Source organism: Platalea leucorodia (genome assembly GCF_965183815.1).
Source record: "Platalea leucorodia genome assembly, chromosome: Z".
Taxonomy (NCBI): Eukaryota; Metazoa; Chordata; class Aves; order Pelecaniformes; family Threskiornithidae; genus Platalea; species Platalea leucorodia.
The window spans coordinates 31,944,438-31,962,899 of record NC_138858.1 but is presented as its reverse complement, the minus strand read 5'-3'; the positions used below and the strand labels follow the sequence as shown (position 1 = coordinate 31,962,899).

The 18,462-nt window shown below is 42.5% G+C and overlaps 1 protein-coding gene across 2 annotated transcripts in view; it reads left to right on the top strand.

The window, feature by feature from the left end:
• The first annotated feature begins 11,621 nt into the window (after positions 1-11,621).
• The window catches only part of BRD10 (bromodomain containing 10), a 52,255-nt gene continuing 45,414 nt past the window's right edge, over positions 11,622-18,462 (top strand). The window contains exons 1-3 of one of the 2 annotated variants that reach the window (XM_082336776.1): positions 11,622-11,654; positions 12,240-12,886; positions 15,429-15,629. In XM_082336776.1, the coding sequence (XP_082192902.1) occupies positions 12,297-12,886; positions 15,429-15,629 (791 nt within the window). In that variant the 5' untranslated portion in view covers positions 11,622-11,654; positions 12,240-12,296. Of the gene's footprint in view, positions 11,655-12,178; positions 12,887-15,428; positions 15,630-18,462 lie in introns of those variants that run through there. The other variant, XM_082336775.1, reaches the window with a different exon arrangement.

Genomic DNA, 18,462 nt, shown 5'->3' with positions numbered 1-18,462 from the left:
TTTTCATTATACCAGAACATATATTATTATTTGTATGAGAAGTTCCTCTTTTTCTTCACATTGAGGTCTTTCTCCCCCAAAGGCATGAAGATAGCAAACTGAATATATTTAGCAGCTTACTGAAACAAACTGACATGGCAATCTATCAATAATTTTTTTCTTGGAAACTGTAGGGTTTTTTAATATTCTAAGAACATTTTAACATGAGCATGTAACAGTCAATTTTATCTTACTTCACATCCTGTTTACATGGCATGCCAAAGACATATATAGGACTAAACTGAGTCTACTGTAGCCTATCTATTGTTCCCAGTACTTCCAAACTGTCATTAAATAATTCTGTTCTACTCTACAGTGAAGCATTCTACTACTCAAAACAGTGGGCACTTATTTAAACCTCCATGTGTTTCTGTATACAACAGAAGACTAATGACTTGGTAATGCCTATGCTGACCACTGCTGCAAAGTCTACCATTTTTTGAGAAACCTCTGTTCTTAAAAACACACACAGAAAAGTGAAAAATGGTGCTGTATAAGAAGAAGCTATTTCTTCTCCAATGCCGTTTTACTATTTTTTAACATTTCTCAAAGTCTAGAGTTCCTACACTGAATGTTACTGCAGTTGTTTTTTACTCGTTATGGGTTATATAATTTTTGGCTTTTCCAGGAATAACAAAAGGATGACGGCTCTTGAACTTGAGATCACAAAAGATGTGCTCTCTTCACTTGCTAGGGGACACACAGGTCCACAGAAGGGGTTCAGCAAAAGTGGTCCACTACACAGTAATATGCTGCAATACCTAGCAATGTTATAAGCCACGTGCTTTCACTGCATATAGAGGAAAACCTGGAGGCTGTCAGGATATCTCCTTGGACTCCAGTAGCTTCTCTCTCTTACATGCAAAATTGAGTCACGTTAACTTTGGATTTAGCCCTTCTATTCCAAAGGAGAGTAGGGTTAACTTCAAATGAGAGTAGGAGTGACACAATATAACGCGGGATTCCAGAGTTTACAGTTTCATATTAAAAGTTACACTAAGGGAGGCCATGCTGAGATCAGTTCTCTTTGTCTTTAGTTGTCTTGATTTCAGTGGGGATTTTCAACGAGACACAATGAAGACTTATCCTCAATAGAGAAGGATACAGTTGGGGAACTTTTAAACAAACTGGATGTAAACAAGCCCTTTGGACTTAACAGAGCGCACTCACAAGTGCTGAGGGCGCTGGCCAATGTCGTTGTGAGACCACTCTTGGCCATCTCTGGAAAGTCACGGCAGCTGGGAGAGGTTCCTGAGGACTGGAAAAGAGCAAATGCCTCTCCTACCTCCAAGAAGGATGGGAAGAAGGATCGTGGGAAGTACTGACCAGTCAGCTTCACCTTGATCCCAGAGAAGGTGTAACAAATAACAACAGAAACCATTTCTACACTATATGAAGGACAAAAAGGTGATTGGGAGTAGTCAGCATGGATTCATGAAGGGTAAACCATGCCTAACCAACCTGATAGTGTTCTGCGATGAGATGACTGGCACTATGGATCACAGGAGAGGAGTGGATGCCGTTTATTTTGACTTTAGTAAGATTTTCGACAGTCTTCCATTGCATTACAAACTGATGAAATATGGACTAGGTAAGTGGACAGTGAGGTGGATTTAAAACTGGTGCCAGGCTTAGAGGGTTGTAATCAGTGGCATGAAGTCCACCTTGGAGACCAGTCACTCATGGTGTACCCCAGGGCTGATAGACGGGTGTCCTGGTTTCAGCTGGGATAGAGTTAATTTTCTTCTTGGTAGCCGGTAGCCAGGGCTGTGTTCTGGGTTTAGGATGAGAACAATGTCGATGATACACTGATGCTTTGGTTCTTGTTAAGTAGTGCTAAGTAGTTGCTAAGTGGCGCTCACACTAGTCAAGGACTTTTCAGCTGCCCATGCTCTGCCGGGTGCACAAGAAGCTGGGAGGGGGCACAGCCAGGACAGCTGACCCAGGCTGGCCAAGGGGCTATTCCATACCACATGACATCATGCTCAGTATATGTGAGGGGGGGACGGAAGGAGGGGCAAGGATTGCTGCTTAGGGGATGTGCTGGGCATCGGTCGGTGGGTGGTGAGCAATTATACAGCATGTCGCTTTCTTTGTATTATTTTTGTACTATGATTACTTGTTTTTATTATTATTGTTATTATTACTATTACTACTGTTCTATTTTTATTTTACTTTAGTTATTAAACTGTTCTTATCTCAACCCACAAGTTTTCCCCTTTTGCCCTTCCGATTCTCTCCCCCATCCCACCGGTGGGGGAGTGAGCAAGCGGCTGCATGGTGCTTAGTTGCTGGCTGGGGTTAAACCACGACAACGAGCTAGTACTGTTTAATGTCTTCATTAATGATCTAGATAATGGGGCAGAGTTCTCCCTCAGGAAGTTTGCAAATAACTCAGAATTGGGAGGAGTGGTTGATACACCGAATGGATGCACCAGCTGCTGCCACTCAGAGGGACCTTGACAAACTGGAGGAGTGGGCTGATCAGAACTTCATGGAGTTTAGCAAAGGCAAATGCAAAGTGCTGCACCTGGGGAGGAATGACACCTTACACCAGCACAACCTTGAGGCTGACTGACTGGAAAGCAGCTTGGCAGAACTGGAACAGGTTGTCTGGAGAGGTTGTGGAACCTCCGTCCTTGAAGATACTCAAAACCCACCTGAACAAGGCCCTGAGCAAGTTGTTCTAGTTGCCGCTGCTTTGAGCATGGAGGCATGGAGGCAACAGACCTCTAGAAGTCTGTTTCAACCTCAACTATCCTGTGATTCTGAGAAACTAATATTAAGAAAAATAGTGATTATATTGATGGATTTGTTTATTTACTTCAACTTGTCTAAATCTCCTATTTGGATATAATTGTGTTTTTTCTTTGAATGTAGAGTCAAAAGAGACGTACAGAAGAGATGTGGTTGGATGATACTGAAGACTGTTAGATTTTAACCAAATTTTACTGATGGATTCCTACAACTTTTGTGAACACAGTCCAGAACAAGCATCAGTATTTGTAGTTATCCAGAAATAGAGATCACCCTTTTAATTTATACTTTTCAAGTGTTGCCCAGTCTTTCCATTATTTTTCATTGATGGACTGGTACAGTAGGATAGAAGTTATGTCTTGTATGTGTGTTGAATGTGTAAGGTGACTAAACACTGCCACAGTTTCTTTTGTTTGACACCAGCCACCAGGCACAGTGACATACAATGCATACTGTAGAATTGTTGATAATGTGAACATATTTGGAGGCGGTCCCTTTTCCCTTGTCAGAAGCAGACATTCATATCTGGGTGACAGCAGTTTTAGCCCTGGCCCATGATAGGTCTTCTCAGATACTGTAGAACATGGTCTTTACAGTTAGTGATTATAAAGGACTGAATGGGCAGTGAACAGAGCAAATGTTTTAGTCATCTAAACTTTGCCTCTCTGTGTACTTTTAGTGTCCCTATCTAGCCTCTCTCTTTGCTATTAAAATTCTATCACTGTATTTTTTCTCCACTCTTCAGCAATGGGAAAGGGAAATAACTGCCGTTTCTATAACACCAGAACAATGAAGAGCAAGTTTCAGCTCTGCAATTAGACATACTAAAGTATAATTGCAAAACCTTCCACATAAATAAATGTTAAGTCTGTATGAAGCAATTTTGTGGTTGCCTTTCTTGTGTTTCACAATTACGGAGAGTAAAAATATACCATGCTGGAGATTACTAAGTTCCTGTTACCCTGATTTTCTAAGGAACTGAGGCTTATGCAGTTGTGTTGTCTGTCTGTCTATCTGTCCTCTCCAATCACTTTTGAACTTGCTGGATAATTTTGACCAAGTTTCACAAGGGCGCTGAAGGAGGAAGCTTAGCTGAAAAAAATACACATTCTTTCAAGTTTTGTGAACATCAGCAGCTGAAGAGCAGACAGACTGACATACACTGCTGAATGAAAAACTGCAGCTTGATCTCTAGAGTTACCCTTTCTCTTTGGCTAAGGACCTAGTTATCAGCCTGTATGTACTGGCTGTTCAGCTGTCCGGGTGCAACAGAGTAAATGACAACCCACAGTGGATCTGAACACTGGAGTTTATTTCAGAACCAAAGAGATTAGAGCTTTTACCCTGCTTGATTATCCAGCACAATCACTCACTCACGTCACATACCTAGGTCCACTTGCCTCCTCTGCAGGAGGGTCCCTGCTGGTCTGGGGTGGCTGGGCAGAAAACCATGTTGGTTCCTGCTGTGCCGCTTCCTGCAGCCTCCGGTCTCAGACATTACTGGCCACGGTCCCTGGGCATCCCACAGCATTCATCTCCACACAGCTCTCTGACCTCTGGGATCTTTCCTCCAATCAAGATTTCACTTTCCTCCTTCTGGGCCTCTTTCCACTTTCTGAGACCACTTCTATTCAGGAACCATTTTTTTTTTTTTGGAGCCAGCTCTTCTTTCCAGGGCCCCGAGCCCTCAGTTTTCTAAATCCAGACAGTCTATGTGCAAAAGTACAATGCATGATCTGCCTCTTAACTGGTATTTTTGTCTCTTTATTAATTGGAGGGCTCATGACATGTCACTTTTATTTTGTCCAGATATTACTAAAATTTACAGCCAGGCTCTATCAGTTGCAGCTAGCAGGTAGCAGGCTTGTGCTTTAGAGTTTCAAAGATCAGTTTTATATATTCAACACCACCTCAACATGCAGCCATTATCTGCCACCTTTTAGCATTCACAGTTTAAGTTATTTTTTCATCTGTGACACCAGCGAGCACGTATGTAGCTGAACCAGTCGCAACACTGCCCTGTGACACTCTTGCCTTGCTGTTAATGGAAGGTAGGGGAGGGAATGAGGGAAGATTTAAGGATGTGAAGATACTGGAGCAGAGTAACTTCATATCAGTACACAGGGAGCCAGCTGAGATTGGTTTTATTTTTCAGGAGCCAATGTTAGAGCTACATGTCTGTTCTGCCTGTCACATACTTAGGTGACAAAAAGTAATTTTGGTGCAGTGTTATGGAGAAAAAGTAGCTGGCACTCGGTAAGTGTGTTATAAAATGTAGAAATGGGAAAGAGTATAAAAATTTAAACTTTTAGAATAAAATAAAGATGGCAAGTTCCATCACACTGCTCTTCAGCAGGAGCCTGGTTTAGCAGTCTAATCAGAAGTAACTAGCTCATGCAGTGGACTTCAAAGGCAATGTGGAATCTAGAAAAAAGATTTGAATTTGTTCAACTGCTTTATTCTTTCTTTAGTTCTAAAAAGACATCACAACAGAATTTGGAATCATGTCATTTTAATAAAAATGAAATATTTATTCATGGTCTTTGTAAGAGATTGGATTTTTGATACATTGCAACACATTGTAAAATTTTACTTCTGCTTTTAAGTTGTGGAGAATGACTTATTTTAGGGAGAACTGTAGTTTTTCAGCATTATTTGCTGCAGAACTTTGGGTGCAAAACAGCTTACAGCTTTGAGAACTCAAAAAAGGGGGAATGTCTCTAAAGTGTAAAATTCAAGGATGCTTTCTCTGTTTTCTGTCAGCTTGTATATCTAATCAGCAATGAAGACAACATTAGCAATAAAAAGTAGTACTGTATCCCTAAATGGGAGGAAGACCTAAGTAATGGTGGTGGGACATGTGAGAGGATGAAAAAGATCAGCAGAATAACTCACCTGGAACATTTCAAAGATTGATTATTTTCTTCACATGCCAGAGAAGCTGTTCCCCAAGAATTTCTGTGCAGCTGATAAAAAGGAAACTTCAGATTGCAGATCCTCAAAAGAAAAGAAATTTGATAGTGTTCTCCGGAGTTTGGCGTTGGTTTTATTTACCGTTAGTTTATGTAAGGAAAAGGAGCATGTGGTTATTTGGGCACACAGCTTAACTGTTTCTGCTAGCAGTGCTAATTCAGTCATCCCACAGAAGAGCTCCAAGGACTCTTAATGTGGGCTGTCTTGTATGTCACTGTGGAGGGTCATCAGTAGCATAAAATTTAATTTTGGACCTCTGAGTTTAATGTATGAACTAAAAGAAGCAGAATGAAGGCAATAGTAAGCTAATCAGTCACATTTGTGACACTGCCAGGAGGAGAAGAAAATGATACACTAAGTGGATGGGTGTTACATAAAAACCAGATTTTTTTCTGACATGTGGAGCATAACCTAAAGTTGAAGATGGAAGGTACTTTTCGATTCCCCTTTACTGCTCCAGAAGCAAAGAGATAACATTATTTCAAGGTTCAGAAAGTCCAGGGCTTCACAGAAAGAAACAGACAATTTTACTCTTCTTCCTAAACACTGTTTCTGTACTGCTGCTGCAGAGATCATCCTTCTTTCTTCATCCCACACCCTGAAACAGGCAGCTTCTGACCTGTTAGGACACAACCTTCCAGTGTCCTAATACACATATAATTCTGCCAGCCTAAATGATTCTTTGAGGGTGGTGGAATAGTGATATCTTCCTTTACAAAAATGCTATAGTCCCCTTGAAAAGGTTAGGATAGACAACAACTTGAGCTAGAGGGCCTTTGGATTTAAGAGGTTTAGAGTAGTTTTTGTAAAATATTTTACACATTTTCTGAGAATTATGTATAAATCTCTGAGAATCTGTTGTTAAATATAGACAATGGCCACAAGTAAGTCGGGGAGTTAAAACTTCTGGGTTTTGCCTAGTAGTTCATTTTGCTCTGTATAATATTTGTAGCCACTAGCTGTTCCTTTATGGTCTAATAACACTGATTTCAATTTGAGAGCAAATGTGAAGGCGAAGTATCAGGTTAGGGCACACTATAAAAACTCCAAGTTTCAGGAAGAGACTAAATATTTACATTGTCAATAGGTGTCTGTAGAAATTGTGTTTTCATGGTCAGCCTAAAATACTCTCTTAACTTTAGATCCCTGAATTTGACCTCCATGACCTGCTAAAATTCCCTCACCCAACAATCATATCAGAGGTAGAGGATACTGGTCATGTCTGATAGTTGTCTCTGTTCCTTTACAAGATCATCCTGTCCTTTGCGAACTGTATCTGGAAGATTATTCTTTCCCAAGCATATCTCACATTTCTCCCTCATGGTATACCTTTAACCACTTGACATTTGCACTTTTCCCTACCCACCTCAGATATTGTGGATAACACTATAATTGCAAAATTTCTTACCATCTTTGTTATAACATGAAGGCAGATGGGCTTATTTAGTGTAACATTCTGTCATAGAGAAGACCAAGCAGATCCACATTTGCAATTATTTTTGAGGGTTAAAAAAGATGTAAATCTATATCACGACATTTTACAAAAATTGTATCTCAAAATCAGATGTATGGAGAGAAATTAGAATAAGCCTCATTGAAGTGTTAAGTTTATCAGCTCCATTTATTCTGAACAATATTTTTTCTGATATGTGGGTCATAGGTCCTATTATTAATACTGAATGTGATGAAACACAACTCCATTTTATCACTGTTGCGTATTTTCTAAAGTTTGTTTGCTTTTGCTCCAACAGTTAAATCCTGCTTACATCGAAATGGAGTACTACCTCTAACTTAAAGCAGGAATGGGGTATGGTTTTTATTCAACAGTGCACTCGTGTGGCAAGACTTAGAAAGTACACAGATAGCATATCATGGGATTGGTTAAAAGCAATGTGGTTTTTCTTTACAGAAGACAAAACAACAGATAAAAGTTGTTGTAGATAGATACAATGATCTGTCCTCCAGTATAACTCATTTCAGGTAATATTTTTTTTATTATTGTTTTATCCTGCTTTGATTGCATACTTAGAAAAAATATACTCTCTCAAAGAAAAAATATACTCTCTCAAATATTTCAGTGATATAAATCATAGCTCCCAATAAAGAGTATTATCTTGTTTTGTCACATGTGGCCCCGTTCTTCACTCTAAATTTAATTTCAGAGTGTAATCTTTATATCTGTATTTCTTTCATCACCATAGACTAAAAGACCTGTTTTCTAAGGCAGACCTGAATATAGCCAAGATGTTATCCCACCAGAATCTACGGACATCACATTTTGTGGCTTCTCAGGTACTAGTCTATGAACTGTATGCAGAATTCAGACTACAAGTTCTCACAGCATCAAGGCAAGGCCAGACATATAGCAAGAAGTAACAACTTCCATTAAGCCACCTGGTTTTGTTAAGAAAGTATAAATGAGCTTCCAGGCAAACAAGCCCTTTTTCAAAAAAAAAAAAAAAAAAGAGTTGAAAGCTAAACATACATTGAAAACAACTGCTCTTATTTACTTAGATACGCAGCATGTGATATAACCACCCATGTTATCTCATTCCTGAGTTGCAGGGGAGAGTATTTCAAAGGACAAGAATTGAACCAAAATTCTAACTTTTTTGAATACCAAAAAAGTGGAAAACAGATACTGGCTTTGTAGTTCATTATAGTCTCTCTCCCTATTGCAAAGCTGCATATTCCAGAGACTACAAATTCTTTTTCTTTCATTAAGAAGACAGCGACCTCAAAGAAATCATAATAGGCACCTGTACACCGAGAGCTTTTAGGCAGCTGTAGAGATGGTAACTGGTTAGCTGACACAAGTCAAATCAGCTTTACTGTTGCCATTTCTAGTCTTTGTGAAGTTGTATTTCAGGGAGAAAGCAGCCCTTCGGAGCACACCTCCCACATTTCGGGCAATCACAAGCAGGTGTAGATCAGTATAATGTGTCAGGGAGCAGAAGGTCAGCTGGGAGCAGAGAGACACAGCAAGGCATGCAGGGCAGGGTGCTCACTGACAAGACCTGCAGTACCACGGTGCCCAAGCAAGAAGAACTGGACTTATAATTCCCTCTCTCCTCCAACGGTATGTGTTTGGTCCAACTGAAATAGTTGGACTGCCTATAGTCTTGCTAAGCTTTCTTTCGCTTTGCCATTTCCCATGGCTAAGAGATTTCTTGCAAAGTGACCGGCTGCCAGCAGGTCCCACAGCAGGGAGGCTGCAAGCAACACACATCTCAATGGGGCTGGAATACAGAAGAAGCACATTCACAGTCCTGAAGAATGAAAAGCCTTATTTTGAAGATCACTGGAGAGCTGACCCTTGTTAATCTAGGGCAGGCCTGATCTCAAGACTTGTGAAGACCCATGGCCTTACAAGTTGTTAGGCCAAGGACTGAAGGGGGGAGGGAAGCCACTGCTTGAGTGTCCTGTGGGAAGAGGCCTAAGAGTCCTGCTTCGATGAATTTTCCTATCTGCTTGACCCAGCAGTACCAGAAAGCGAGTGTTGCTGGCTGAACACCCAAAAGCCACAAAGCTGCTAAAAGAGCTGTCAGGCTAATCTACTTTAATTTATACTGGAAATTCCCACTGTAACTTCGCCAGCTGCTTTCCATCATCTTCAATCATGCTTTTTCTCCAGTTGATTTAATTTCCACATATGTTGCAGGAAGCCCTCCACCACTTCTGTCCCCCTGATGATGACCCGCCACCTTCAGCTTGCAATGGGAATTAGACAAGCCAAACCCTCTTCCTGGGATAAGTTATCAAAGAAAACACAAGACAGCATTCCCTCTGTTTTGCACCAGATCATGCTGGTCCATTATGGTCCCAGTAAGAAAGGCATTCAGACTCTGCAAAGTATCATTTCAAATGCAATTTATTAGAGTTAACACCATAAAGAAATAGAGAACTGTCACCTTACAGCACTTCAGATGCTGAGAACCATGAGTAGTGCAGCATCGAACGGGCCTCTGATCGGGGCACACCATGGAGACTCTGTCTGTGGAAGGGCTACCCCATTGTGGTCATTCACACTATTAGAGGATTTTCTTACAAGAAAACAACTCTATTCATCATTTCTGCTGTCAAACAGAAAGGATATTCACACGGTAACTTCTTGCTGTGCTTTTAGATAGAGGTAAGGTCACAGAGGTGGTGTAATCGCCAGTACAACGTGGGAGCTGCCCGCCGGCTCCTCTAACAGTGAGCTGGCTGAGTTTACCCTGTGGCCATGCGATATGCACGGCACAAGACAGGGCTGAAGGTCATGCTGTACGTGGCTACACTCAGGTTAACTGTTGCATGGATCACTAAGGTCTCAATGCACGATGATCCTCCAGGCAGGATCACCTCCCTCCAATGTGGAGGTACGCTGCAGTCTCTGCTCCAGTACCACACCCTGCACGCTGAGATGTCTGACCTCATTTCCTTGGAGTTTGCAATTCAAGAGGAGGTTTTGGAGGATAAAACCAGGTAGCTGTAATATCAGCAAGTGATCAGGAGAGATGGCAGGACCCAGGACCTCAGGGATCGACCTTCGTGCATAGGCTGTACCAGAACTTTGTAGACTGGGGTTGGAAAACAGGGAACTTCTGCTAAGCTTGTGAGTCCTAAACTTCTGTCCTGTAGGCCTGCAGGGGAACTGTAGCACTGTGAGCAGGGTACCAGGCCTGTGGCCTCCGCTCAGGCCCCTTCCGCAAAAGCAGCTTGACAGATGCATTTATGCAAGCTGGCTGTGACCAAACGGGGATGAAGGAGACGGACATCTCCTGGTGTCCTTAGAATGAGAAAGTGCAATAACAACAGGGGAGTGGTTCTACATTTCTTTATGTTGCAAAGTCTGATTTACTCCCATCAAGATGGTGTCATAAGCAAGGTCTCTGGAGTGATCGCTGCAGAAAGCTACCTTGCAGAATGGACAAGAATGCCCCTATAGAAGTAGAGGCTTGATCAAAAAAAACTTGGTTCCCCCCACATTGTCTATCTCTTAGGAAGGCACCCTAAGCTTTTCAGGCAGTTGTATGTTGGAGGAGATAACGCTCAAACCTGTGCACTCAAGTAATCTCTCTCCCAGGTGTTCAACACTACTGCTTTGGAGTCCCCTTGACCTGGGCAATGTTCCTCAGTATGCCGCTGTAGGGGCGAGCAGGACCAGAAGGTGCCCAAGGGCAAATCTAAGGTTTAGGTTGGATATGAGGAAAAACTTCTTCACCGAAAGGGCAGTCAGGCACTGGAACAGGCTGCCCAGGGAAGTGGTTGAGTCCCCATCCCTGGGGGTATTTAAAGACGGGTAGGCATGGTGCTTGAGGACATGGTTTAGTGGCGAAATTGGCAGTGATAGGTTAACGGCTGGACTCGACGACCTTAAGGGTCTTCTCCAACCTTAACGATTCTATGATTGTATGAAAGGACTGCAAGCGCACCCCCAGGCTGGTTCCACGTAGCAGCTTCCACTCACGAAAGACGAACTCCTGCGGTAAGCACTTCGATAGGCAGGACGAAATGCTTTTGCAAACCCCCTCACTTTACGGGCTGAACGTCTCTGACGGAACGCCTTTCACATTCGGGAAATCCGTCATCGGGGCGTCCCTAGAGGAAATCTCGTAGCCACAGCACAGCGGCAAAGCCCCGTTCACGCCTCGGTGAGGCTGCTGGGGTTACTACGCATCAGTACCGACACGCTGCCCACCGAAACCAGCGCCGACACCGGGGCCACTCAGCCGGGGGCTCCCCCTCGCGCGTGCGCATCAACGGCCGCCGCTCCGGGCGGCGCAGGCGCCCGCGGCCCCCCGCCCCCCACGCCGAGCCAGGCGCGCTCTGATGACGCCACCTCACCTGGCCTCGGAAACACCCAGCGCGCCGCCGCCGCCGCTCGGGCGCGTGCGCGCTAGGTGAGGCGCCGCGTCCCTTTCTCTCGCCCCTCTCCCGGGCCGCCGGGGGCCGCGCCCCCTCCCGCACGCGCCGACCGTTAACTGACACCGCTGCCCGCCGCGGCCGCCGCCGCTGGGCCGGCCCCGCCGCGCTGCGAGGCGAGGAGGGGAAGCGCTCGCCGCGCAGATACAGCGCGGGGACGGCGCCCGCCGCTCGCCCTCTCCTCCTCCCTTCGGGAGGGGGCCGCGGGCGAGCGGAGGAGGGAGGCCCCGTCACGGCGGGGGGCGGGGGGGGGCGCGGGCGGGGAGCGGGGCGAGGCCGGCGGGGGGCGGGATGCGGCAGGAGGGATGCGCCGCTGCCCGCCGCCGGGGGCGGCCCCCGAGGGCGAGGGCGCGGTCCTCGGGCGGGCGGGGCCGTACGCAGGCCCGGGCGCGCCAGGCGGAGGCTGGGGGAGGCCGGCGCCGGGGAGAGGCGGGCCAAGCCGGCGGCCGGCCGCTGCCTCCTCCCCGGCAGCCGCGGCCCACCCCCCGCCCCGCAGCTGGGGGCAGGGCTGAGGCCGTCGCGGGGGAGCGTGGCGAGGGACTGAGTCGTGTCTCCGTGCATAGGTGAGCCCGATGTCGATTGGCCGGCGGGGCGAGGGGGAGCGCGGCGGTCCCTAGCTGATGCTGAAGAACCGGCGCGGGGCCGGCAGCCCCCCTGGAGCCGGCGAGGCCCTGTGCGTGCGCGGGGTGGGAGACATGGACCCGGCAGAGCCTGCGGGCGCCGCGGGCGGAGACCTTTCGGCGGACCGGCCCGCGGCTAGCCGCCTTCGGTGCGGGGAGGAGGAGCCGGAGAAGGAGGGAGATGATGCGGGAGGGGAGAGCGGCGGCTGCTCCTGGGAGCAGAGCCTGAATCCCGAGCTGCAGCAGGGATACCGCATCTTGCGCGAGTTTCTCATGGAGAAGTACCGACCTCTGACAGCGCCGTTTTTGAAGCCCCTCGCGGATCAGGCACCCATCAGGGAAGAAGGAGCTGGCTCCCTTTCGGGTCGTAACAGCAGTCACTCCTTTCAGCAGTCGCCCGCTGGAATGTGGCTGTTGAAGATGGAAGAGAAATTTTCCAGTGGGCAGTACACAGGAATAGCAGATTTCGTGGGTGACTTCCGGCTAATGCTGGAGACATGTTACCGGCTGCATGGTGTAGATCACTGGCTCTCCAAACAGGCCCAGAAGCTGGAGATGATGCTGGAACAGAAGCTGGCGCTGCTGTCCCGGTAGGTGTAGAAAACTCTATAGGGGCCCTGCCAGATGCTGTTTACATAAAGTAGAACAGGAGGGTGTGTTTCTTTATGTAAAATAATACCATTTGAATGGTTTTTTAAAAACCCACGGTAAAACACGTTTGAACAGTTCCCATTCAAATCCTCGAACTCTCAATACTTCCACAAAGAGGGACGTTTCCTACTGGGAGCTATTCAAATCTTAATTCAAAATGCTTTGGGGATTCCAAACCCGAAAATACCAAAATGCAAAATAGGGCACAGCATTTCCTGGCTAAGATTTTCCTTCTGAAAGAAGCCTTTTATGAACATGGAGGCAGACTTGTTTAGACAAGATGTCAAATGCTCCTTTCTTTATTTTATACTGTCAAAACCAAGTGAAACTGCCCAAACCCTGTATGAACAACTGGCTCTTTAAAGTTGTGATTTTTGCAGTCTGTGAAATTTTTGCTCTCTTTAAAATAAGTAGGAATAACATCTTCAGCCAAAGTACCTGATTTGAAGTGGGTAATTTAATGTCAGAATATTTTTTGATAATCATAAAATGAAAGATAATGCTTGGCGTATTATAGTCTTGAATGGCAAAATGGAAATTGTGATATGTTTAAATGTAAGTCCCTGGCAGGAACTTGTTTATCAGCCAAGGCAGCTGAAGCATGGAAAGCTGTCAAGCTATACAGTAGAAAGCCCAGTTTAAATCAGAACTGAAATACATGCTTTCCCATGAGTTTGAAATAGGCTTAGTTTAGTAATATTCAGAAGGCTCTGGTGGCTTCTTACAATGAAAGGTCCACCAGTCTTCTGAGGTACACAGTATTTTGTATGTAAAAGCCAAGAGGATTTTTTGGCAAAGGGTGAAGGTGAAGAAGGAACAGTATTGGGAAACACATAAAGCTGTGCATGTCCGTCAACCTTAAACTTGCTAGTGACATGGAGCATTAGCCACCAGCTGGTCAGAAGAACCTTGCTTGTGTAGTAGGAAGACTTTAGGAGCATGGTGCAGAACTCAACTGAATAAGCCAGAGTGAATGTATTCTGTGTTGGTGTAGCAATGCTATATTTGAAACTCGTTTTGCATAACAGCAGTTTGGGGACAGTTTGGGAGTAGGAGGGAAGGAGCTGAACCTAATGGGGCATGAATGTTGCTAGTTTGCTTGAGTAAAACTTCATTTAAAAAAAAAAAAATCAGAATTTCTGGCTTAAAAGAGCTACTGCTGACAAATAAATAGCTAACCAAATGCAGCTTGGAAGATTTGTGCCAAGTTCATTTCTGCATGTTGTGTGACTGTAACATGTCAACTGTATTGAATTGAAGTGCATTTTGTTGAAGGCTCTTTGTTGAATTATTATGACTACTCATTGGATTAGGTAGGACCTGAGAATGCTCGATGCCTTTTTATTAGAAACTCCATAAGAAAGTGAAGTCAATTTATGTACTGTGTCATGAAGTAGCAATATATATATTTACTAAAAAAATTCGATTGCTGTTGTCATTCTTTCACAAATGCAGTCTTTGCTGAAATAAATATTAAGAAATATTAAACTGGCTAAAAATAATCCTACTTCAGTATATAGTGAATTTGTCTTATATTAACTCTTCAGAGATTTGTAAAGATTTTTTTGATACGTCTGTGTACACTAGCTTGGTAAAAGTTTCTAAGAACTATATAGAGAAAGGATTATGGAATCTAGAAGTCTCAAAGTTGTTTTACAATTTTTGATCAGGCAGATTTGGTTTAAGTGTTTAACCGAACTAATTTTATTAGTAAAATCAAATTCAAGAACTACTTCTTGGAATAATCATTCTTGCTTCATTACGGAGTAGTACTTAGCTCAATGGTCGCCATCAAGTTACTCAAGGGAAGAGATCAGTGTTGGCTGTATGATTCTCAGATATTACAAACCACAGAAAATTACCTTTGAATGGTGGTTGCTTTTGAATGGAGGTTGGATTTTTCCTCCCCTCCCCTCCCGTGTTTTCAGAAGTTGTGTGATAGAGTGTTATTTCTCATACCAGTTTTGGTGGAGTACTTTGAAACAGTGTAAGATGGAATGTAACTTTACAATGAAATTTGTGGTGTTTTCCTTTTTTTTTTTTTTTTTTTTTTTTTTTTAATTTTTAACAAAACTAAACTGCTTTTTAACACAGGCACACACCCCAACGCAAACCAACAAGTGCACTTTTTTTTTTTCAGTATTTTTAGGTGTCTTCTAAAAATGGTAGTTTCTGATCTCAGGTCTTGTGGAAGTATTTTCTTTCTAAATATTGCTGTAGGAAATTCAATCTCTAAATAATATTTGGTTACTTGAGATAAATATCCACCATTTTTAACAGATGTGAAAACATAGCTCATGTTAGCATGTTGGTTTTAAGTTTAAAATTTCATAAAAGAACTTTCAAAGTGGAAAAAAGGTCAGGTGAAAAATAACTTTTTTTCTGAATAAATATGCTTAATCTGTGGTTGGTAGTGTGGGCATTGAAGCGCTGTTGGTAAGGGAAATTGTAATTGTGAATTGGCTTGCTTTTTTCTTCTAGGCATTTAAGAGAGAAAACATCAATAGCTGTTACATCTAGAGGATGCTATGGGCTGGAAGATGAGAAAGGAACAGCATGCATTTCAACAAGACGTCGTTCCACACCTCGCAATTTAGTAGGCTTGTCAACAGGCATGTTTGAGTCTGTGATGGTTCAAGTTCTAAGACAAGAGGAACAGCTGAGAGCCAAAGAGGAAAAGAGGTAATAGGAAAACTGTTTTGGTGTGGTTTTAAATAATTATGTCTTCCTAGTTCTTTACAGGGGCTAGCTCCTTAAGGCTTTTTTAGGTAAATAAATGTGGTACTCTGTGTCTTAAGTTCATGAAAGAACCTAGGACTTCAATACAGTGCATCCACAAAGCAAGAGATTAGTTTTTGATTTACGACCTTCTTGAAAAAATCGCTAAAGTCCTGTAAGCTTTAAAATAAATTAAGGATGCTGTTATTTCAGGATTGTGAAACTTTTAATAGTAACTGAAAGCATCCACAGCAATTTCCTGTTAGTTCCATTACGGTTTATCATACCTCTCCTTGGACTGTTTTGCATGCAATAATTAGATTAAAAACTACCAGAATGCTTAACTATAGTCTTAATTCTGTGATGCTGTCATTGCTTCCCTCACTGATAGCCGGAAGCAAATTATCTCTGCCAGTGCCACTCCTGTTATCGCACTGATGTGGCATTTCAGCTTGTCAGTTAAGTAAGAAATTTAGAATGTGTATGTAGTTAAGTCTTTGGGATTTTGTGGTTTTCATAAATTTAAGAGATATAATTCCAGGCAGTGTTTAATGTTGATTGTGATACATTTCACTTTGAGGAAAATGAACCTTATAAGCTTGTATACTTTAACATTAAGTTGAGAGATTGCGTCTGAACATGGAGCATGATGATAAGACAGTATTAGCTTTAGGAAGCAAAATATTTCCAGCTTTTTTCAAAGTTTACGGTTTTAGCTATTTTTCTCATATATAACCAGTTCACTCTCATTTTGCAGGTAATCTTCATTTTCAACAGATTTGAAGTCGTACAGTTTTGGCTGACTTGAGTGTTAGCCAGTACCTTTTCCCTAGAAATGAGCGAATCTTTCTTCTTCTAATCCACCTCATACTTTGCAGAAAAGGAAAGATCACTAGGGTTATTGTTTCTCTGGTAAAATTCTTTTGATTTGTGTTCAGTTCTGTGTTCTAGATCTCTGAACTTGATAACACTGTTATGAAAAAGGACATTTTGATTGGATTTTAATTCATCCATAGAGTCAGTAGGACATATTACCTGATAAAATAAAAATTTTGCGTTCATACACCTGTTTTAAGCATATTCCTGCAAAGCTGTAGTAATTAACAGTTAAATCCATGTATCTGGATATACTCAAAAGTCCCAGATCCTGTGCAAAGGATACTCCACAGTGGGTGATTCTACAGAATGTTCTACAATAACAGAAAAATATAGCAACTAGCTTGCCTCTTTATGCCCTAAACTTTTGAACTATGTCACTTGTTAGGAAGGAATAAAAATGTGTCAGTAGGTACCTGGTTGAATATTTCTTTGACTCTATTGATCTCCTCAAATAATCATGCTTCAGATGTCTTCTTAACTTTTCTTATTTCCTAATATATCCACCATGTTTTCAAAGTAACTTGGACGTCTCTATACCAATTGTTTCCCAGCTCACCAAAATGCAAATGTTCCAAAAGTACATTGTAGAGGTATTCTATGAAAAAGGCTTGGAAATTGGAAGGCCTGTAAAATTAGTGTTGCATTACCAGTGAAGATCATATGATACAGCATATATACATTTTCAAAGTGTTTTAGATATAAATGCACATACTTGTGACACTAAGATGGGACAGTATTTTATTCAAAAATGTATTACAACTTCCTAAACTTACTCTGGATTATTTTTAAAATATAAGTTTTGTTGAATATATTGTTACCTGTTAAGAAGACAAAATTGTTATTCAGCTTCTTTTTTTTAGAAATCTGACACACTGAGGTTAGCACAGAATAGATACTTCCAAAAGCATATGCAAGATTGCAGAATTGGGTAGTTTAATTGGAGTGCACAGTGCCATCCTTTTGGTAACCCCACTGCAGTATGCCGTGGAGCTGCTGTCTTGGTCCATTAGCAGATGTGCATTTTCATTACTGAATTTGGCTTTCACTCGCTCTTCATTTTTTGTAGTAACAATGAAGTTTGCTGAACTGAAATTGCATTTATACCTGTTTAAAGCTTATACTGAATCTGCAAGGAATATTCAAGTAAAAATATGTGATTCTGAACAATTATCCACATCTTTTTCAGGCCACAAAATGTTAATGCAGAATTCCTATTTATTTGAATGTATCCCAGTGGAATTAATGGTACAAACTCTATTCTAGAACTAAAGTGGTACTTTAGTGGATACAAATTATTTTATTGATTATTATTATTGATTGTTTCACTTAGTCTTTCATCACAGTTGTAAAAGAAGGAGTGTCCAAATCTTTTGCTATAATATAGGCTATCCTGTGTAAAAGTTTAATTATGAATGACTATGATGGTCAACCCAAATGAGTGGGTAAACTATTTAGGATTTTAATTTCTACCGTATGGAAGTTCGCCTTCCTTCTGGTCTTGCTCTGCTGCTGTTTTTCCCCATAAAATTGTGTGTAGTGCGGTAGTGAAACTTGCTCGTGTGCTGGCAAATCAGTTGTGTTTGGATAGGCAACACCTGGTGTTCACCTGCTTGCAGATGAGTTATCAGGAACGTGATTCAATTTCTGGCCATCCAGCTGGCCGCTCTGCATACACATACTTTCTAGCTAGTAATTATCTTAGTGTAGACTGTTTAGCCGCCTCACTAGGAGTTAGTTACATACTTTCAGCCCCAGATCAGTAAGGTTGCAAATGCAAGTGCCTTTCTACAAAACTTAGCCTCATACCTAAAGAAATATAGGTATTCTTTGTAGACAGTTCTCTCTTTCTTGTAGTTTATTTATTTCTTGCACAATCTATTTCATTTTTTCTTTATTTAATGTTTTATAACCTCCCCCA